The following is a 23,951-nucleotide window of genomic DNA, read 5'->3' as shown; positions in this document are numbered from 1 at the left end:
TCGATGCAACGTTCGAAGTCAGGTATCGGTACGGTATTGGAGGTAGATTGATATCTCATCGCCACGAGTTTTCTCAGAAACGGTGACTCAACTTTTTGTATCGCGCATCGCGGCATTATTAATACTGAGAACCGACATTACAGAGTAACCAAGTTCTTATCGTGTTTATTATCATTAATATTGCAAAAGATAAGAGGCGAGGGAAAGAGAGGGAAGTAGTTCGTGAGAAGAAATCGGATTCGTTTAGATCGACCGCGGCATTACGCGCGCTCTCGGCTTTTTTGGTTTTATCTGCGGCTTGCTTGCGCGATGCAAAAGTGGGTTAAGTCAATGTCCGAAGGGAGGCGATTTAAAAAGCCGATATTTACTGAATTTTCCTTCGATCTGTGTGCACGTCTCATCTTTTTATTTCTTCCTTTCTTCTTATCTCATCCTTTTTTCTGCAGTGCCTGATAAGTCCGAACGGGCTGCTGATGATTGTGATAGCGGCTATTCATCGACAGGCAACTCTCATAAGAGGTTAATGAATCAGACCTCGTAAATCGTTTAAAGAAGGATGAAAGAAAAATATATAACGCGTATTTATACGTGAGAGAAAACGCATATATTCCAGCGCCATTTAAGTATATGCACGCGCTTTCGTTGGCTTATCGTAATAACGGTACCCGCATCCTTCTTCTATTTGTTTAATATAATTATTGCGTGATCGAGGTTTTACATCGAAGAAATCTCGACGCTTCGTTAAATATGATTTATGAGTGTCGTTATCATCGCATCACGATTTACGCGTAGGCGTAAAAGCGCTTTCGTGCCGACCGCGCGAGAAGTTCGCGACATTTTCCTTAAAAAAGAATTATCCGCCGGTGATTTATTTGCTATGAATAATGCGATCTAATATTTATTGCGAGTCAATTATGCGCAATCACCGTTTATCCGTGCCAATCGAACGACAATATAAGAATCTTACAATCGTAAAAGCAACTACCTTCGAATTATTCGTTATTTTACAATTAATTAGAGAAGATGCCATTTTCGGTCAGGCTTGATTTTGGTAGCCTAATGATAATATTTCTGTGTGATTTTTGTATATTTTTTCAACTTAGTAAATAGCGCGGCGATTATTTGTCGGTTTTAAAAACACAGTTCTTTGTTGGAATAATAAATCCACATACTTAAATCGATAATTGATTAACTTTTGATGCTAGTAAGCATCCTTTTTAAATCACTGTCAAAAGAATTTATTGCGAAAAATACCCCAGCCAGGGTTCGAACCTGGACCTCCCTACAATCCGTGACGAGCGTCTTTATCAATTCGACCATTAAGGTAATCGATGTTTTCCTGTTTTCATTTACAAATGGCTCACATCCATGCAAATGCGAATGTTTTCGAATAACACAATTTCCGGCAATTTTAATTAAACAGTTTTAATTCATTATAAGTAACGAATAATTCAGACGATTAAAACTGCCGGAGATTGTGTTTTTCGAGAACATTTACATTTGTATATATGTATGTGAACCTTTTGTAACTAAAAAAACAGGAGAACATCGATTAATATTTAATGTTTGCTAATGTTTCAACCAATATCCATTTTTTGCGTAGTCGTCAAATTTCTTCGACTTTATGAAAAATAGTACTTTAGTTAACTCACAAATATCGCTTAAAATTACGTACCAGAAACATTCTTCATAATAAGAGAGTTTAAAATGATACAAATTATCAAAAATAATTGATATTATTGAAATAATTCTAACAATGTGATAATAACATTATTATTGTATATTATACACGTTTATTTATTACCAGAAGAAGTTCTCTACCTAATGTCTTACGAAATCAGTGTACAAATCCTTAATTAGCGGTTTTACTCCTCGATTAGTTTCGACAAACGGGGATCCCCGATCCTTTGTACGTGTCGACAAAGTGAAACGCTTAATCGGCATCCGAGTGGATCCTCTCGAAAATTGAGAAATCAGGAGCGTGCGTACGAGAAGAGCGTGCGCACGCCGCGCCGTATGCGTGTTTCCTCCCCTTTTCCCCTATCCTCCACGCTTCTTGATGTCCGTCTGGGTTATATACGGAGAACACGTCTACCTTTCCTCCCCTATCGAGCGGCTACATTAGCCTTTGTAGATAGCGTTAAGTGCTCCTGAGTATATCCAGGCCCGCCAATGCCGGTGGATCCCAGCTGTCTCGGTATATATCGGTACGTGCGAGCTCCACATCACACGAGTACGGGTGCCCGACTCGACAACGACTACTAGTGGCTCCGAAATCACTTCCTTTTGGGCAGCGCACGTTACTCAAACACGATCGGTGTCGCATCGAGAGATTTCGCTCGAGAGATCGAGGAAATATGTATCTCAGTCTTTTTACGAAGTGGAAAATCGGCATAGGCCGTATATTAACATCAGCGTTTTAATAATATAATAAGAAATATGTATATTATATTCTGAAACACATATTATAATTTATGTACATCTAAAAATGACAAAAGTCTTTATCTAATATTAATTAGAATATCAGTCAAGTATCGAATGATATTAACAAAGTTTGCTTGGTAGAAATCACCTTGGTTCTTTGTTTGATGGATTTCTTAAAAAAATCGCTCTTATCTCTCATCGGGAGTGCGATTTTCCTTGAAATCGCACGGAATCATCAGAGGACGCACTCGCGCGCGAAATCACTAATTATCGCTTTCTGGTAGGAATAATGGTGATTACGATCGTTATAATTCTAGCGAGTACGGACGACTCGGGGATCGGCCTTCTCGCGCGCGAGTCATTAGTATCGCTTCTCCCGACGTTAGTGTCCCGATAATACGCGCGCCGAGAGACTCGGCCGCGCGCGAATGTACCAATTATTGAGCTCGAATGAAAAATGGACGAATGGCGCGAGAAAGATAGCAGCCACACCTCCGGAGTTAGAGTATAATCTCTGCCATCCGAATGGATCGCGCACTTTTCTCGTCATTCGCGCGAGACGCGACATTTCGGTAGACGAGCGACCGCTCATTTTCTTTTCTCACAATCTGTCTGAAAGGTGGTACATATATACCTACTCGCCTCGTTCTACCTGGACTTCGAGACGCGCGAACTAATAATTTGTCTCTCGCGCCGCGATCCCCGTAACGAGTTGAAGTTAATAAAACGTAATGACAATGTCGGGTACCGGGTAAAGCGAGATATACGTGTCACGCATCGGACCGTAATCTTATATGTAAAACAGCTCGCCATTGTACACGGTGTCCCCGTAGTTACGAGAGATAGTCTACGAACGAGATCCTCTTCTTGCCTGCGGGCGGCCGCGCGATTCTAAGAGCGCGAGCGTCCAGGCGCGATGATGCGCACCGGCGCGGCGCACCTGATCAACGATCCGCGAGCAGTTTTTTTTATTTCTGCACGACGATCTCCCCTTCCGAAGCAGCGAGGTATTCCTCGTGTCTAATGTGAATAATGAGAACATTTGTTGAAACAACAAAATGAGCACGAAAGGGAAGAGAATAAAATCTATAAAACAAAAACGGATACAATGCTTAAAATGATTCTCGATACCAAAATACTTTTCTTCGTATATCATATTGCTTTTTATGCGTCTTGAAATGCGCGTGACTTCGGAACTTGATAGGAGGATCCTCTATATAAAACGCCTATCTCTCGAGCTTGTACGTCGAAAATTTGGACGGCCGTGAGCATGAAATGCGCATGCAACGAAAACAAACGGCGGGTGGTGCAAGGCGAGAAAAATCGTGGAGGCACGACACGACTCGTAAAAGTCTCGGTAAAAGGTCGTAAAAACCATGCCCGGCCGGCGCTAAAATCGTAACGATGAGTCCACGAGCTCTGGCTTTGACGATCGACCGGTCTCGTCTTTGCTTTCGTTTGTGCTTTAATGAAAGAGAGAAAAGAATCCACGTGGAAATGGTGCGGGTCAAGCGGAACGTACGGTTTAGTCATCATATTAAAAAGCGCAATTTTGGCCACGTCGAATTCTCCCTGCTTTTGTTGTCAAAAATTTAATCGCCCCTACTCTCGTATCGCTATAATTACACTCAAATATTACAAATATTTGAAATTTAATTTGCACAGCAATGTAATACAGTATTTTACGTGCGGCGTGATCTAATTATATTTGTGAATTATGTTTAAAATTGAAATATGAAGTATATTAATATTTTCATAATGCAAAACCATAATGTTGTTACATTTTGCACCGCATACTTACAGATTTATTTCGCCGTCATCCGCTATCGTAGCGACGCATTGATTTTTTTCTATCGCTTTTACAACTTCGACGTTACAGATGCATCAGCTTCCTGGATACACGTTAAAAGTGTCTTTTATAGTGCTCCTGGGACGGTACAGCGCGACTGTGTACGCATATACACATCTGTGTGACCAGAGGCAATTCGAACCACGTATACGCGATCACTCCCCGGTGACTCGGTCTATTTTCGAAATTCCATCCCCTTCGGCCAGCGCCAAAGTGCACTCCCGTGTAGCGCATTGCCGTTACGATTACTTTTCCTTCTCGTTCCAGCGTTTCTTCCTTAAATGTACACGCGAGCACCGACCCGCGCGTTAATCGAAGAAATCTGGTATCGTATCTCTTATAACGCGTAACTCTCGTGTTCAGAAACGTATGCGTGTTTCGCAAATCTCATCATTATAACGGAAAGTATCAATCGATTTGTTTAATTTTTATACAGTTTTTTAACGTAACGTGATATTTTTAAGATGACTTAGCTTGTGATGAATTTATGCCATTATGATATAAAATGGACAACTATTTTGTTAAATATTTATTAAGTATATATTGGAAAAAACTATATAAAATACCATGTTATTTTAAAATGCAAGCTTTCCAGCTTAAAATGCGAAAATTGTAGAAATGCGTTGCACCGATTCAGCTCCTGATTTTTCTGATTTCTCTCAATTTACGTAAACATAATTAATCTCATTCTCCTGTATATGATTAATTAAACTCCTAACTATGATATCATAATCTCATAATGAATCGATTTATTTCTTTTTAAACTCGACGTGCTCAGATCACAAGTTCGGCATATGACACTGACGAGCTCCTGGGTATCTCGAAGGAATTTTAAATGATCCAATTTATCATAGTTTCTGAGAGCACGAGCTCGGTCATCGATCCTCTTAATTGGGAAGACATATATGACGCCTAGCCGAAGAAAGACGGTCTGTGAAGAAGATGGCTGGTTTATTCTATCGGTAATTAAAAATTCGTACATCTCGCGCCGACCGGACTACTAATCCCAAGCCTCGATTAATTATCGCCTGGAGTGCGTTTCATTGTTAGGATTATTCTTTCGCGGAGGCCATTACACCGTAGGTCCGGGAAAGGCAAAGGCCGAGAGAGTCGGAAGAAAGGGCGCGAAGAGAAAAAGAACGTTTCGAGAAGTACACTCTACCGTAGGCGCGAAATTGCGCGGAAAGAAAGTGCTCGGGGTGGTGCCCGGTAACCGAAGGTTACCTTCGAATCCCGTTCAAGGTGTACGAGATGTCTGTCTCGCTCGCTTGTACCGTTAATTCGGTACGCGCGCAGGTCGGACATCGCGATATAATAATTAATAATTATCGAGATAAGAATATATAATCCCGCGTTATACTCTCTTAGGTGCACCGGTGAAACGAGAGAACGGCGAGCAAAGATCTTTCGACAGCGCGCAGATCGTAATCGTGTTATCTTGAGACGCGAGTTTTTCTTTTTCTTTTCGCTTTTATGCCTGATTTAGCCATTCGCCACTCGCGCTCACGCTCGCGCGCGCTCGCGCGCTCGCGCGCCTCTGATATCGATCTCTCATGTATTGCGCGGATCATAAATTAATATATAATGCATCGCGTACTTTCACGAGACGCGCGCGCGACTTTCGATGGCTCGTTAACTCGCCTCGCTGGAACGCCGAGAGAGGAGAACGCCGGCCGATGGAAAAAGCAGACGGGAGAATCGCGCACGGTGTACACGCATGCACGCGTCCCTTATAGCGGACAGAGGGAAAGGGAGAGAGACAGGGAGAGAAAGAGAGAAGGATATTGTAGTGTCCGTGCATTAGCGGGACTCCGGCACGGCCGAGTATATCATTAAATATGAGAGCCGCTGAGTCGGGAGCAGCTCGATCCTTTCTTTTTTCGTTTCCTCGTCGCTCGTCCTCCGTCCTCCGTTCTCCGTTCTCCGTTCTCCGTTCTCCGTTCTCCGTTCTCCGCCTAGCTCCTCTTTCCTCGTCGCTCCTTCGCCTTTTTCTGCTCTCTCTCTCTTCCTCTTCCTGCGTCACTGCGTTCCAGCATCTCTTCTCTCTGACCGGCGACTCGCCTCCCTTACGTCGCTCGTCCTCTTCTCCCGTTTCGCTCCTTCATCCTCCTTCCGTCTCTCTCCGTCACTCTCGCACTAACCGACTTAGTTCTACCTGAGTCGCCGAAGTCTCTCCCGCGGCTTCGCTACCCTCTACTTCTGTCTAAAGGTGCGTTTATACTACGCGAGCACACGAATAGATGATAATGTGATTGAGGGCGAACCAATTTGCTCCCCTAGAAGGGCGATAAACTATCAAAAGATGTTTGTGTGAACGTTTGTGCGAGCATTACTTCGAAACTATACATTTTTGGAGATGAATTAATTTTCAATTAATCTTTATTAGTTTTATATTAATATTATAATATTATCTAATTAAAATTAATTTCTGTACCTGAAACGGAATAAATCGATAAAGATAATTTTCTTGATCTGATTTAAGAATGTGAAACGGATTCGTACATTGCGAGATTTTATTTTTTGTAATGGAATTTTAATACAATGGAATTTTAAACCAATCAAGTTACGATGCACTATATGACTGAAGAATGAGATGTAATTGTTATTCTTTACGTCATAGCGCATTGTCGCGAGTAGGATTGAGCGACAGTCAGGGGGATTCATTTGCGATAGTGCAAACGCACCTTTACGTCTCCTCCTCTGTCTTTCTCTCTCGTGGATCTTCTCTTTCCGCTAGCGATGCTTCTCGTAATTGGCGTGACACGCTCTCCCATTCCTTCGTTCTATAAGTCGCGGGAGAAGCGGAGCGTACGGGCGATACACTCGAACGTCGCGTCGTCCTGCGTCCTCGAGGACCCGACGCGATGCCAAGGTTAGCAGCCCGATACGCGGCGCGGCGTCGCGTTATTCTCGATGACGGATACGGCGAAAAGTGCGGTCTCCCTTCGACGCGTTCAGCTCCGTTTTGCATAGAAATGTATTTATCGCGTCCGACGGAACTGCGGTGATATCCACCCGGGAATATTCCGACAAAACGGAGGGGAAGTACGAATTCGTCGCGCGCTGAAGAAATTTGCGACACAAACGGCCGCGTAATCCAGTTTGGCGACGAATAGCGAAATCCGTAATGAAGAATGTCGGATGAGGAGATGAATTGTAAGCCTCCTTCTAGAGAAGAGTTTCTGCATACTTTCCGTATACAACGGCGGCTTTGTGTAGCCGCGGAGATCCCCGCGCGTTCTAACCCCCTACATCGGGGCCCTATTCACGTTTATGTTAATTCCGCAAACGAGCGGTATTCATGGAGGGAGATACGCGCGGCGTAAAAACTTGGCGTGCAATTTTCTCCGTGAACGCGCGCGCGTTATCGCGGAAAAGAAACGCGCGACGCGTACGTGGGTCGTCGCGAGAACGTTTCCCGTGGCTACGCGGCCGGATTTTTTCGCGCGCGAAACTCGATGATTTATTATTAATGAACGGTGGGCTGACTTTCGAAGGAAACCATTAATTATCGAGCCGTGCAGATTGCCGCGAAACCGCGCTCGCTCGACCGGACCTGACCGAGACTGTCGTGACCTCGTTTCCAACTGCAAATTATAACTTACGGGCTTTGCATTATTTCCCATCGCCCGTGTCTCCCCGGCTTCTTGAATGCGCTGTCGCGTGATCCGCATGGCTTTTCTTTTTCTCTCATATTGGGCCGGAATGCCGGATTAAATCGCGAAGTCGTCTGTGATCTCCCCGTAATTTATTCCGAGAAACTCTCTTCGATGTCCTCTCCATGGCCATGCATCGAAGGCTGGCTTAAGCGACTCCAAAACGATAGCTCGATTTCCGATAATTGCTCGATCGATCCGCCGCTACCACCCTCACCCCCCGGCACTCTGTTTCGACGGGGCGAAAATTCGACTAGTCGGTTTTTCGGCTTTTTTCGGCGACGGGAAAAAATATCGTGCTCGATACTGCGTTCGACGTGAATTGCATCTCGTCAATCGTCCGATATTATTTAACCGTCTGTATCGCGTGAATAACCGCGCGCATTTACCCTCCGCTCTACCCGCTTTTCTTTACCCTCTCTTTTCTTCTCTTTTATCGCTGCCCGATTCACAGCGGGTAACCGATGATTCGATATATTGCATAAGATCGATGCCGATGGAAACTGAAAAAGGTAACCGACCGCGCTTAGATAAATCTGAAAAACGAGGTCGCGCGATTAGGGTGGAGAGCGAAGGGGGAATTGTAACAAGGGGGAATACAATAATAACTCAGCCAAAAATAGTATACTTATTTTTGTCACAAATTCTACAATTTATTTCTCTAATCCACTAAACTTTATATACATATCACTTATTCAAACGGAGGAAGAAAATGTATTTCACAGAATTCTAAACTTTTCAACATTTTGAATTTAAAAAAACACTTTTGCGCCTTTCGCAACGGGTTAAACCTGTCAAAAAACTTGGAACAAGTTGAAGTAGATTGGATACATATAAAAGGGAAAAAAAGTCCCCCGAGGCACTAGTCTCTCAAACCCCCAAGACTCACCCTCCGACCAAAGATTTTCGACGGAGGGATTAACTGTAACACGAGTCCGACATCACAAACTCACGTCCTTACGAAGTCGTCGTTTCGATATCGAGCGCGTGAGAGACTTGGACAGCGTCTCTCTTGCCCGTCACGACCCAGTAATCGCGGCCGTCATCAGTCGTCGGAGAGACGACCAAGTGTAGCAGGTATCAGCTGTTGCTTTTCTCTCTCCCTTGGCTTCTGCTCTCCCGGCTGACTTTCCTCGCTCGTCTCGCCGCGCGCGCTCGCGCGGCCCTTCAGGGTCATTAAGAATCCATTAAGAGTTTTCCAAACTCGGGAAACTAAATATAAACTAGGCGGCCGCGAGCGTAGCAGGTGGCATCTTAAGCGACGCTCGTACAAAAAAGTACGAAACGAAGGAGAGAACGACGATGGGGAGAAGGAACTCTGTATACGCTCTCGTTCTCTCTCTTTCTCTCTTCAGGGACAGCCCCTTCGCGTTGATGGAAGGATTATAACACTAGGCGCATAGATACTTTGCTTCTCTCTCTCTCTCTCTCTCTCTCTCTCTCTCTCTCTCTTTTTCTTCGGGCTGGTCCATAGCGATGACGACTTCTTCGGGATAATTATCGTGAAGGCGTTTCGAACGGGCGATAATCCGTTTAGTAGCTAGATAATATATATCCTTTCAATAGATGCTAATCAATATCGTATGCAGTTAATTATACGATTACACGGTATTATTGCCGAGGTACATTAGCCTCAATCCTTTGGACGCGTAAAGTTGTATGATGGAAACAATGGGTTCGCGGCAACGCAGTATGTAGGTCATACAGAAAATAATAATGCTTAACGTCACAACATTCGAACGTTGAGTTTCGATTATATGAAAATCATGCGATGCGAAAGGCACTTCGAGTCGCGGAAAAAATGTCCCGAACTCATGACATCTCATGAGCGACCTATCGATGAGTGAAAGTTCATTTCCATCGTCTCTCGATCGACGCGCGGATCCCACTCGGAATAGAGTTTTATTTACCGCCAGGTGAAAGTCTTCCTGAACCGTACCGCGGGTTTAATTGAAAACCGTATAGTCCGGAAGACCACCGAGAGACACCGCTTGCAAGATCGTTTTACGAACGATTGCACATTACTCATAAATATACATACACATATCAATATGTACACGTCCTCTTTCTCGTGCCTGGGAAATTAATCATCTATTCATGCGCGTCGAGTCTTTGTTCCTGGGTGATTAAGCCCAGGCGATATTCTCACCAATCCTCGGGCCGAGCGATATCCGCTGTCGCGGGCGACTTCGATATGTTCCGTGTGCGTCTCACGAGGACAGTCCGCCGGACACCGGAGCTGGATAACATTCCTCCGGCATTTTTCAGCGGTTCCTTTTTGCCCCGTTTCTCCTTTCTTCGTCATCGTTGGCCCTGCACTCTCCGCGGCGTTCTGATTGTACCGGTAATCGAGGTCGTTAATCACTGTTATTTGTCGTACGGCGACGCCGGAAGCGCCGAGGTCGTGGTTAACGAGAAAAATAGACATCGCATTTACAGCGAGCGAGTGAATGTCGGCAAACGAGAGCAACAACATCGACGAAGGAGAGACGAAATTGAGAAAGGACGAAGGAAAATTCACTCGCGGCTAATTTCTACCGAGACATCGTTCGCTGTTTCTATCTTTTTTCTATTTCTTTCTGTTTCTTAACAGAGATTCAAGTGTCGAATGCTTAACCAAGTCGCTTGTAAGTCCTCGTTTTACGTACGAAAAAAAATTAGAGCCTAATTAACGAGAAACTTGATCTTCACAATTTCCGCCGTAATATTAATTAAAAGTTTTGAAATGTATATGGCTATTTAATAAATACTTAGCGAGCACAACAGCTTTAGTCTTTCTAGCATTTATGACTTCGTATATACATTAAGGGTAAATCTTCCTTAATCCATTTTATTTTCTCAATATATGGGGATCTTAGCTCAGATACGTGTCTTTGTATTAAAGTACCCTCATAAACTGGCGCGGTAAGAGGACACCATCGCCGTCTAAAACGGCGCAGCGGCGGATGAACCTCGCCGGGATCATTACGATCGAGTGCACATCTAACGAACGGTTACTTGTTAATGGAACGATTCCCCCATTGAGGATCATCCGTGGCACCGTATGTGGGGTTGCGAACGGAAACCCCATGCTGCCTTCGCTTCCTCTGGATCGAGTACGACACCGGTTTCGGGCGACCCCCCGAATCTCTCTCTCTCTCTCTCTCTCTCTCTCTCTCTCTCTCTCTCTCTCTCTCTCTCTCTCTCTCTCTCTCTCTCTCTCTCTCTCTCTCTCTCTCTCTCTCTCCCCTCTGATCACATTGCACGAATGTTGTTCCCGCGAGCCCGTTAGTTTCGCCTCTTAATTAGGGAAAATAAAGCAAGTGGTTATTTTTCGTCCACGACTGGTTGTTTACGGACTCAAGGTAATGTTTCGACTCGATGACTTTTGGCGGAAACAAGTGGTAACATTTGTCATGACGTATACGATTTAACTTTTTGTTATATTCTTTGTCTGCGATGTGCATTTGAAACAATGGGGCATAATAGATAAAAGATTACTGTTATTGTCTTAAATGTTCATTCGTCTTCGAAAATAATGCGATAAGAAATTTACAAAACCGTGAAAACATAATTTATTTAAGCTGGTGATTTGACGATGCGTTCAATACTTGCATTCTAATTTTTACATTTGTTAGTATGATAAAAGAATACTAGTGATAGTATTGAACGATTTTTCTCTGCATTGCAGTTTAAATTTAAAGTTTCTATACATTTAAAAATTTGTGGTATAATCTTTTATAGACGTTTGCATTGATCCATCGATGCACTATTAGAAGAATAATGTGTTACGTTACTATAGTTCCCGTACATTTACGGAGTAAACAAAAATTCGCTTCGTTAGACATATGGGGATTCCCCAGATACCTGCCTCGTTTGTCGTGATATTAAATAAACTGGAATTTTATCTGAAATACCGTCACAACAGGATCGCAGGCTGTACAAATTCCGGGTCAGAATCCGAGCGAAACCGTGCTCGTAACCAGCCGGTGTGTCTTAGGAGGGGGAAAGTAAACGGAGACGGGATGCGGATGAAAATATTTCTCGCGGGAGTGTGAGATCGTATACGCATCAGGGACAGGAGGGTAAAGTATCAGCTCGGTCAGCTAGGAGGAACATCCCAAGAGAAACCCCGAGGGATCGCGCGGGGAAAACAGGGCGTTCAGGGATGGAGGGACCCTCCATATGTCACGAGGACGATGCTACCCTGATGTCGGAGCATGGTCCGATCCGCGCAAAAATGCGAGGAGAATTGTGGGAGTGCGGGAGAGATTTAAGTAGAAGAGAAGAGCGATAGACATACAGCGAGAGAAAGAAAAAGAAAAAGGGATCGAGAAGTCTGGATAAGCCGGAAGTATGCGCTGAAATCGTGTGCGAGAGGACACACGGTTTTTTTTTTCGTGACGAGATCCTTTTCTTCTCTTTTCCTTCTTCGCTTCTCGATAGATCACTTGGACAAAAGAAAGAAAACGAGGAGAACGAAACGGAACGACAAATTGTATCGCTTTCGAGTAGGAAGCGATAATTTCTGGGATTCGCGTACAGCCTTAAGCAGACAGGGAGGAAGGAGGCCTGATAATGCCTCGGGGTACAAAACAGAGATGTAGTCCTTTGAGGAATAATTTCGTTCCGAGGGGGAGGAGAACTCGCCTCGGCGACGCGACGGCGACTGACAAAAGCGTTTTAGCCCGTGAGAAGCTTCAAACTTTCCAGTCGAGAACTTCGCCTTCCGCGCCTGTTATTTATTGGATAAAGTAAGTACGCGTCGTTTCGCCAACGACGACGACGGCCGAAGATACGAGCTCCACCCTCCCGTCCACCCGTCCCCGCCTTCGCTTGTATAGTCAGTTGTAATTTAACTTGGAGTATTAATGCTCCTAATTATTAAAAAGTAGCGATGAGAGCCCGTGTCTCGATCTCTCGCGTTCTTTTAAACGCGAATGAAAATTAATTAAAATTTTATGCGCATGTTGAAAAGAAAAAGATAAGTCCCACCGTCTTCGTCATGCCATGTTTATCCGCCTATCTGTGTCAAACATATATCACAGTTATTTATGTAGTTGACAATATATCTAAAAATCTCTCTTTAGTTCGTAAAAAAAAAAAAACAGTTTGTATAATGCCTTTCGGGAATGATGCACTACACCTCGCGTTGAGCTAAGCATAAAACTAAATATAGCGGAAAGAGACAATCTCCAACGGTGAGACTTAGGAGGAGGGAAGAGGGATGGGGGCGAGATATTCCAACAAAGGGACAGTGCGAGAACGAGAGAATGAGAGAGAGAGGGGAAACGAAAGCCATATGGCCCTAGAGATGTGATGCGCGCCCACGAAAGAAGCAACGGAAGAAACGTCGAGGAACAACGACTCCGGAGTTTTCGTTCGAGCCCTCTCGTGAAATATAGAACTATTGGGGCCCCGTGAGTAAAATTACGAGGCACGCGAGACCGTCCTCATGGGAGCCCATTGCCCGAAAAGACGCGAGTATATCATCGTGCACACGCACTCGCGTGCGTCGATACGGGAGCGCGTGTGCTTTCTCGAAGGATTGCCCCGCGTTGCTTCACGATACTTTAAACGCAATCCGGGGACGGGCGGTAACGACGAGGAGCTTATCGTCGAGATTAGAGACATATAAATTACGACGAGGCGTAAGCACGGGCTCTCCTTATCCGCGTACATACTCTCCTCGCTGCTCTTTTTGTCTTTTCTAACGAGGGAGAGAGAGAGAGAGAGACTCCGCCGCGAGGGACTCGGAAAGACCGAGGAGACCGCTAATGGCCGAACTATTTTGACGTATGCGAACGTCGTACGGAACGTTTGTCACGGCGTCACGGATAAAGCGAAGGAAACGTGGATTAGGCTATCACCTGGCGACAGGCCCAGATTCTGTCTCCCTGTCGCCTCTTCGGGATCCCGTGTCCTTTATACGCGCGGCTTTCCACCTCTGCCTCCCTCGTCCCTCGATTATCCCTCCTGGCGAAAACGCGATAAAGATTCCGTCGAAGCAGATTCTTTCCCCGTGAACGGGAAAAGGAATGGAGGTCAGGATCGCGTGACTGATCGCTGATGAACTCCACGGAGGCCATTAGCTTTATCATCGGGTGTCCAGTTGCATGCTGGACGACACACGATAAGAAATGTACCGGTTTTTCCTCGTTACTTTCAGTTATACGCTCGAACGACTCGTATTTGTCTCTTTAAGTTTCACGATATATCGCTCGGAAATGGTGTCCTTTAGTTTCGTACTCTCGCTCACGTATATCATGCAAGTTCTATTGCGTTCCCTTAATCTTGAGGACATTGATCTTTTGCTCTTTAAAAGGAGCTCTTTTAAGTTAAAACATCTTTGGAAAAGGATCTTTTCATTATTTTTTATTTTATTTTCTGCATTGCAGTATATTATGGTATTGCGGTAATTTTATATGATTAAAAAGATATCGGTGTGCAGCGAGGAAATACATAGAAGTGTTTCTCTCCGATTTCGATAAACTTGTAATATGCTGAAATTTATACCAAAATAGAAAACACTTATTTTTTTATATACATAATTTTTTTCAAATTCTTTTACTGTCTAAAAATCCGTATGAGCTATTTTATTTTTGTCTTAGCTTGTTTATCCGTTCCGTTTACCATCAGTTTAGTTGCAGGTCTGATAAAAGCTTAAAAATGGCAAAAAAGGTTATCTTAAAATGAAAATAGAACACAGGGTGTTCAAAGTGCAGGAAAATACGCTGTTTCCAAGATTTGTCTGACGCATATCGTGATAAACAATATAAAAATGTAGTTATATATTATATAATATGTAACTATATTTATATATAAATGATAGTATAAAAGTAACATCGTATTGCGGACATGAGTAGTACCGTGCGTGACATCGTATCATTATATTATTAGTGACTGCGAGTTTGTAAGTATGTAGGTACTATATTTAGAACTTCTGTTGATATTAATACTTTTCACATATCTTCTAAGTATTATGTGATTAGAAATCCTACACATGTGTCTGTAGTAATTGTCATATAATCGTGATTTTTATAACGAAAAAGCACAAAGAGAACACATATAGCGTGGACATATCGAGTGGGTGAAATAACACACGAATAGATCTTTTTTCACCTATTTTCCGATTTGTCCGTATTTCGGAATACGACTTTATTATACATGGTTGGATTCGGCATAACATACCCTTCCATTTGGTCGAAAAAAGTTTTTTAGATTACAAAAAAAGTGAGTGGTGGGGATGTGTGATCGCAATCCGACGCAATCCACAAGCCGATGTTTGTAGTGCAGCATTGTAAAGCACTCTTGAAAAACCATTTCATTCTTATTTTAAAAAATTTTCTATCTTTTATAGTTTCGACGATATTCACTTTGGAAAAAAAAAAAGATTTTTTTCAAAGGGATGTTTTACCCTCTAAAAGTGCACGCGTATTGGCACGTATAAAATAACACGAGTCCCCTATTTTGATATAGATTTCAATATATTACAGGCTCATCAAAGTCGGAGGGATGCGTGCTTCCGCATGCTTCCTCGTAAGTAACGAGGAAGCATAAAAACATAATCGACGATACCAACGCCGTTGATTATAGCGGAATGCCAATAAATGTGTGGCGAGTCTTATTTCTTATATTTCAGGCGCTCGCGTAAACGTCAGTTTCCTTCACGCAGATGTTTCGTTAAGATAATCTCTCCGTGCCTCGATCACGAAGACTATTTATAAATCATGCGAATCTTCAACGCACGCGCGCGTATACTCTTTGTATTTCAATCGTTTCAACGGGGTCGAAACGACCTGAACCGGATGCTTCGTCTGTTAAGTTTTCGACGCCGAGAGATCCGACTGAATCTCCTCACGAGCCAGATCCGTTCGAGCACAATGAATCCGATTGACGCGACAGCGATATGACGATGCGCGCGGTGCAGCCGATACGCGAAATCTTAATTAAACATGAATGAGAATCGAACACGCGTTGCGTCTCTCGGTCGGACCGTGGTTTTGCTCGATGCAATATCACAGGAGCTCGCACGGCTTACTTTCACCTGGCACAAACGACCAGGTTAGTTGCGAAATTCTCGCGGTTTTGTGTATCGATACCCGCGGATTTGTTCGCGTTCCTTCTCGCAAATCCAGCCGCGCTTTACGCGAGCATTTAATTCGCACGATGCTGTTGCTAATTGCATAAAGCGAACGCGAATAAAATTTACAAGCTTGTAGCGAATAGCAGTAGTTAAATTGCATGGGCTTTCATTTTTTTTCCTCACTTGCATATTTAACGCGCGGCGCGATAGTTTCGTAACAAAAGAAAACTGATTAAGGTTCATTACGCGGTAATTGCAAGCAGTGCTTGGCGGACGGTATTATGAGTTTTAATTATGAAAAGAGGGGAATCCAGTAATGTTGGAAAAATCTTTTCTTTTCCATCCTCTTCCTCATCGTCTCTCAATCTTTTCTTCTTTTTTTTAACATCAACATAAATTGAAATCCTGGACGTAGATACACAAGCGGCATAAATCAAAGCAACGGAAATAAATAATAGATCTAATCGAAACAAGCAGGGGGAGACTCAAAGGAAGACATAAAAGAAAAAGAGATGACATAATGGCTCAAAGAATTGTTTTAAAATTCTTATCTCTACAAACACATCGCAATAAAATCTCGAATAGGACGATCGTGAACGGAGATTCTAAAAAGTGGACCCGATCACGCGATGGCCGCCTTAACGACGATGTTCTCTCATTTATCAAGAATGGAAGTTGTCTCGCTTCTTGCGTCTATCCGTCACTCGTTAACCGGACGATCGTTACTATCGTAAAAGTCGGCTAGGCGAGGAAGAAAAAGAATGAAAAAGAGAGAAAAGGGAGAGATCGGGTTCGAGGTAAAAGACGTAGTTTTGGAAAAATAATAGCGCCCGGATCGGCTCCGAGAGTGGCGATCGTCCAAGGTATAATAATTTCGAGGAACCTACTCTCTTTCTCCTACGCCCTTCGCAGGCCTCCCCCGCTCCTCGCCCTGCGTCTGTGTCTGCGCTGCTTCTCTCGTCTCTCCCGAGTATACATCTTTTCTTTGTTACGTTTACGAGCCTCGTCGGATCCGGAGTAAAACCGCGCCGCTCCTCCCTCCTCCTTCTCATCCCTCCCCGCTGCACGCGGCACGCCGGTGAAATAAATCCGTATATTCCGGGGGGTCTTAAATTCAACCGGAAATAGAATTTGTCCCGGGGCGGTCACGGGCGCCGGCAGTGGTGCGAGGAAAGTCCGACGAAATGCAGAAAACAAGAAGAATCGGACGAAAACGAGAGCCTGCCGAGCCGCCGAAAGGTGAAGAGCAAGAAGAAGAGAAAGAAGATGAGCGAGTACTCACACGTGGCTACGCGACATTATTTTAATGCTCTCTTTATCTCCAAATAGCGAAAAAATGCTAATGAATAAGAAACAAAAATCGTATTTTTTGTCACAGGAAATGAGAATAGATTTCCGTTACGTTGATTAGAAATAGAATTTTATGATGCGTTAATTATCATTCTTATGACAGTCTTGAAGGCTTGATTTTTGTCATTATTTACTTTTCAAAGTCAGTTTGATAAAATAAAAAATTTCCTGTTGTAATGCGGTGTCTTACAATTAGTACAAACTAAAAGAACCGTTATCGAGTTAGAATTCTAAGATCGAGCAGCATAAATTAAGCGATAAATTTCCGTTATGTGTGACTATATATTTTTACCTTCCATGACCATCAAAGTGTCATTCATCATGTTTGGAGATACCGACAGACTTTCCTATCGGATAACGAACTTCTCCGAGGTAAACTTAGTGAAACAGCGACGACGGGGGGCGTCTTAATCTGGATAAAAACGTCCAACCTGGCTACATTGGCGAAAGTTTCTCGCGGGGTTGTATGCAAAGAGTGGTCGGGGGGGGGGGGGGTTCGCGGCGGTTGGGTGGAAGCGCGAACGCGACGTCACGAGACTCGAGGGGAGAGGGAGAGAGGGAGGCTTTTCACCTTGAAAGGAGGCAAGTGCACTCGAAGATATTCCCGAAAGCCGAAGAGAGCCATTGTACACAGTATGCGTGTATCAGAGGCGCACTCTCAGTTGTGCCCCCTTCTTCTTCCCTCCCCTTTTCTATGGGTTTGCGACGATCCAACGGGCGAGTGTCGCGGCTCGACGCGAAGCTCGTTGGAGGAGACGCGGCATCGCACAGAGGCAAGGCTTAAAATTTTCACGAACCACTCGAGTCGGGAGGTCTCCACCGCCTCCGAAATCTGCAATTTGGCGTAGGTACCCACCTGGGTGGTGGGTACACGGAAAGAGGTCTGGTCCGGAAGAGGACGCGAGGCAAAAATGTAGAGAGACAAAGGAAAGGAAAGAGTGAGGCTTTTGCTCGTTGAAGGAGGTGGCCAACCACCTACCTAGTGAGCGACCCGCTAGCGAGAGAGACGATACCCGTCGTGTTTACGTCTGCTTTTCGGCGGAAGGAAAAAGTAACCGGTAACGAGACGCGCGGGGATTGAACAAGGGAAAAAATGGGAAATAGCGTCTCAAAGGTACTCGCCTACGGGCAGCCATCCAGCATCCTCCTCCTCCTCCATCGCCACTTCAATCTCTCTCTCGTGCTCTCTCTCGAGACGAGCGGAGCTGTTTTCGGCAATTTCTCTAGCGGGTCTTATTAAAAAAGTGAATGAGAGAAGGCTGGGGATGAAAGGAAGCACTATGGATTTCTAGCCCGTTCCGAAGAGGAAGTCGTTCTGAAGTTGGAAGAAGGCGGAACGAGAAGGACGACGAAGGAGACCCGAAGAGGTGCGCCGTAAGGTAAAAGGAGGACATCTTAAATTTTTGACGAGACCACTCGTTGAGCAATGGCAACGGCAGAAAACGAGTGATACCAGCAGCGGTTGGTAGCCGAGCTAGGAGGCGCTGTCCGCCAAGAGCCGAGCCGAGTCGAGCCGAGCTACAGCAGCAGCAGCGGCGGTGGCGGCGGCGTTTCACTGAAGTCTGCAATTTCGCGGATGCATCTTGGCTGACCTGGCTAGAGAGTCGGAGAGAAGGGGAAGAAGTGAGAGAAGGTCTTTGCCCGCTTTAGAAGAACTAAAGCGCGCCTACCGCCGCTCTTTCTCTCTCTCTATCTCTCTCGTTCTGTCTCTCCTCTGTCATCCTCTCTCCTCGCCTCTTTCCTCTCTCCTTTTTTCTATCTTTCTTTCATACACTTCTTTGACACGCACTCGTTCTCTTTCACCCCTTTATATTTCGGCACTCTAGAATTTCGTTTCTACTTCGATCCTCGCGCCCGTGCCTCCTCGCACGCGGCACCCCTCTGTCTTTCCTCCTCTGTCTTGTTTCTCTCGTTTCGTCGAAGAATGGCGAGACGCCGGCCAGACCCTAGAGCCCTAGCAGCCGAAGCGAAAGCAAAAGACGCAGTTGGCCGAAAAGGGATGGTCGATGTTTCGCGCCCTCTCTCCCTCCCACCCTCCCTCTCTCTCTCTTTCTCTCTTTCTGTTTCTCTCTCCCTGCCGTGTCGCGTTCCCTACGAGCGTGAGAAAAGGACGGGAATCGAAGATAGAGGAAGCGAGAGGGAGACGGATAAACGCATGGTATTGATCCTGGAACCCCTTGCTCTCCCGTCTCGCCTTATCCCGGCACCCTTCCACTATCGTGATGAACCCCAAAGTTTTGTACGGGGATTTCGCCCCTTTTGCTATTTCTTTCTTCCCCTCGCCGTTCTCGCGCTCTCTCGTTACTAGCACTATTTTCTTTGCCACGCACGATAATTGCCCGTTAGACAGTAAGTAATTCCGGTCGGTGTCCCTGGAACTCTTCGCCAATGTGACGCAACTTGACCTTGAACTCGAGATATATCCTGTACGTTTACTTTTCTTCCTTTATATGTGACACGTTTCTTGCCACTAGGCTTAGATCAATAACTAAAGGTCAGCATTTTTAAAAGAGACAATGTAGGTGAATGATGCGAGGAATGATATCTTGCGACTCGTTTCTTAGGGTTTTATACACTAACATTTAGCGCAATTTAATGTCATTTTATTATCATTTGTAACTATACAAATTATCACACATTTTCTGTACATGATATCAAATAACGCAACGGATGATTTAATATGCAGTGTCAATTTATTAAAAAGAACATATTGTAATAAAAATATTATGTATATATATATATATAAACCAGCAACATCGTTAGTTAAAGTAATGCCTTTCTCAATGAGAATTACGAAGATGATACCGTGTTTTTCAGAGATGTCAGAAGTTAGAAGAGTAGAGAAAACAAAATAACGTTTGTAGTTTTGCCTTCCCATTCATGCGAGTGATAGAAACGATGTTGCTTGTCTACGCATGTCGCATACCATCACCTTGGAAGCAAGGGAAGGTACAACTCGCAACCAAGCAGAAAAAGTGGTGTGTCTAGATTTTAATTAACGCCAGCTATCTCTTTATTTCTTTCAGACGCAGCAGCTGGTGAAATTTAACCGTATCGCCATGTAAAGCAAGAAAGATTGATCTCCGTTCACCATTAAAGGAAGTCACGCGTAATAAATGAAGCAAGACGACAGTTCTGTGATGTAAACTATTGGGCAGCATTGTATTCATAACGTTATCATTCGGTCGTCACCGAGACAAGAAATATCCGAAGAACGTGTGACTCACTGCCGTGTGTGAGTCCGTTGGAAGAATTCTAAAGCTAAATAAGAGCGGCCGTCGGAGCGATAAGCTGGAGCATAAGCGGGCAGGTAAAGTAGTGGCCGCTGAGGAAGGCGGAGGTGGTGTCGACGAAGAGGGTGAAGGAATCCGGCGGTGGCTATCAGTGGCTGCACGTCGTCGGCTGCCGTGACGCGCAAGACGACGACGACGACGCGACGCGAAGCGCAAGGGGAGGCATGAGGAGACGAGAGTGACGACGCTCTGCCGGTGTGCTGCATCCTCTCGCACGGATCGTGAGAGGACCGGCGGCCGTCCAACGCGGCGGCAGTGGGGCCCACACGGAGATAAGAATGGCCCCCTTCAATATGGCGAGCGTAGCAGGCCTCCTAGCCACCTGCGCCGCCGTTGCTGCTTCCGCTGCCCACCTTCTGCCGTTGCTGCTGTTGCTAATCTGCCCGCGAGGGACCCAGGCGGAACAAGGTAAGCGCTCCTTCGTCGTCCGTTCGGCTTTCTATTCTCTCCTTCCTTACTTCATCTTCTTCTGCCTACCTATCTACGTAGGGCTAATCAAGCCGAGATGATAGTTCGCGGCGACACCTCGGGTCGCGATACATCGCGCCCGATTGCCACTCTCGGATGTATACTTAGCCAGATGTATCGGGCTAGGTAGGATCGAAACGGTTACTACTGCCGCCCGCGCCGTCGCAGCCGCCGCCGCGTGATCGACCGATCTGTCGATCGTCTCGAGAAGGCGGAGTTCTTCGATGATCGCTTATCGTCAACTCGAGTCGCCGATGACTTAATTATCTTCGCGTTCACTAAAGTTACTTCTTTCAATCCGGGAATCAAAATACTTGTAGCTCTCGTTAATCGTTGCGGTTCGTTAAGAGAAATAGTTTAGTATAAAGTGTCCTCAATTATCCGCCAAGAACTTTGTTTAAAGTAAACTGAGATTGTATGGCGGAAATAACCGTGACAGTATTGCGAAAACAAGTTAATACGGATCATTTAATTGCGGAAAAACACTTAATACGACTGATAATTCACGCTATATCTCCTTTGTCCCGATCTGAGACATTGGTCCTTCCTTCGACTAACGGAGAAGCGAACGTAAGAGACACGTTAGTTCGCATCAAGCCGACGTTTCCTGACGCTCCGGTCGTAATTTCGCGGCACGGCACGGCGCGGCGGCCGCGTGATTTATTGCACGGAGACGCTGAATACGAAAGGAAGGGAAAGAGAGAAAGAAAGACCAAATTGCCACGACACTAATTGCGCGCGCGTACGCGCCGCTATACTTACCTACACGACTATCCTAGCGACCGATCACGTGGTAGCTATGAGTATAGATGAGAGCTATGCTCATCTACTTTAACTCACATTAGACTGTTATTTTATATAATCCGCCTGCTTTTCTCTTTCTCGTGGGACAAAAGTTTCTAATTCTTATTTAACATCTCTTTTAATCATCTTTATCATGATATATGCGCTCGTTAAAAATTGAAGACTGTTTCTAAATTAGCGAAACTTTTGCAGCTTATGTTTAATAATCCTCTTTTAATTTATGATACCTCTCAGATGCATTTTATTCTAAATTTACTCGGACGACCGAACAAGGGGAAGAAATTTCAGGTCCACTTACATTAACTAAGCTCTTTGTTTCTCGTCTGTCCTTAATCGCGATATAATTTCTCGTCGCATCGGGATTCACGGTAACGCACTTTTAATTTTCTTTTTTCTTCACCCCTCCTTTTTTCCCTTCTTGCGAGCACCGAGTCAGTGTCCCGAGGCGATGGATGTTGTTTGCTCGGATAAAGGATTCTTCTGTGTGCACTGCCCTCGTCCTGATCGTTGCGAACGTGATTTAACGGAGCCAAGATTGGACCTTCCAGTCCCATTATGCGTTTCTGAAGATCATCCACGCGGGCTACGTTTTCCATATTTTAACCGAAAAAAAGTCTGGCGCCTGGGGCGTCTCGACGGCTCGCCCTCTCCGCGGCCTCTCTCATTCCCCCCTTTCGTAGAGGGGAATAACGATAATTTCGTAATGTGGACCAATCTTCCGAATTGCAAGATCGTCCGAGGTGCCGGTAGTTAGCGTTCAGGGATTAAAAGGGGGTCGTTTCGTCGCGCTTTTGGGGACGGTCGGGGCACGACTCGAGACGCAGAGACGCCTTCACGAATTCGGCCAGCAAACTCGTGGCATCCCGCCTTATTTTATACGGTCAACGGTGCGGTTTTGGAACGTTTATGTAAAACAAAATGCACACGGGCGGCTGAAACCTTCCGCACGCGCGATTATACGGACCCCTGTTTAATGTTTAAATTCCCTAATTTAAACACTAGAAATTAGCAGAAAATAAAATAATGGAACTTCTCGCATTTATTAGTCCTCGCCCTCTTTCCTCAGTCAAATATTTATTACATACTTTTGACGTCGTGAGAAAAAAAGAATATTTTTACAATATATGAAGTATATATATGTAATTTGTATCAATTTATAATGATTGTATATTTTATTAATCATATTAAATGTCCCAGATGTAGGGAGCATCTGCACTGACCTTTATATTGTACATATGTTCGACTAGATAATAATCAAGGCTAAGGTCTCTCTCCCTCTTGTTACGCGCTATTTGCTCTTAGCGAATTTTGGCTGCCTCGGTTTCGAGATCTCCGGGTTACATCCTCCTGCGATCGCGACCACCGCGGACTAGCCGCGGCAAGTTTCCCCGACGACCCCTCGGGAGTTCTTCGCCCCCTCCCGGTACGTAACGCGTTTAATGGAACTTACCAAGGATCCGTTCCCAGTGGACCGTGTTTGCCAATGGAGGCGGCTAACTTCGTTTCCCCCGACTCGCACGAAACGCAAGCTCCTCGTTATCCTTACCCCCGCGGTATCTTTGCGCCTCCCGCTTCACTTCCTTCCGCTGCCGTCGCGTCGTCGTCGCTGCCGCTGCCGCTAACATCCGCGAACTTTATCGTTCGATCGCGCTCGTGATCTCTAAGACGCGCGTCCATTACCTTAGTTCCCGAACTTTACAGGTACGAGCGCAGCCGAGAGATACTCCGAGGGCATTGCTCGCTCTCTCGGAGCGAGCTTGCTCGCGAATTACCAGGACTTAAAACTCTTCATCGGCGCGTGACATCTTGCAAGATCGAATTCCTAAACTGCTTCTCGAAGTCCCGAATGCATACGTTTTTTTGGTCTCTCCTCTCGACATGCTTTATGGATCTAGATCGGTGATTTTAATTTTTTTTCAACGCTAAAAAGATTTCCGAAATGCCCATAACTATATAAATATAGTATATTTATTTTTTGAACATTAAAAGTATTATTGAAATTTACGTTTAAATGGTGGAAATAATAGGTATCTATTTTATGA

The 23,951-nt window shown here is 44.9% G+C and overlaps 1 protein-coding gene across 18 annotated transcripts in view; it reads left to right on the top strand.

Annotated features, from left to right (window-relative positions):
* Positions 1-23,951, top strand: part of Eph (Eph receptor tyrosine kinase) — a 93,443-nt gene that overhangs the window by 13,645 nt on the left and 55,847 nt on the right. For 16 of the 18 annotated variants that reach the window (XM_071697158.1, XM_071697169.1, XM_071697159.1 and 13 more), the window contains exon 2: positions 20,371-21,045. In XM_071697158.1, the coding sequence (XP_071553259.1) occupies positions 20,916-21,045 (130 nt within the window). In that variant the 5' untranslated portion in view covers positions 20,371-20,915. Of the gene's footprint in view, positions 1-14,744; positions 14,830-20,370; positions 21,046-23,951 lie in introns of those variants that run through there. The other 2 variants (XM_071697151.1, XM_071697152.1) reach the window with 2 other exon arrangements.

This window comes from Temnothorax nylanderi, unplaced genomic scaffold (assembly GCF_030848795.1).
Source record: "Temnothorax nylanderi isolate EJ_2023f unplaced genomic scaffold, tnyl_v1.0 TNYL_tig0011_pilon, whole genome shotgun sequence".
In the NCBI taxonomy this organism is placed as follows: domain Eukaryota; kingdom Metazoa; phylum Arthropoda; class Insecta; order Hymenoptera; family Formicidae; genus Temnothorax; species Temnothorax nylanderi.
Note: the sequence above shows the minus strand (reverse complement) of the source record. Positions and strands in the feature narration are given on the sequence as shown.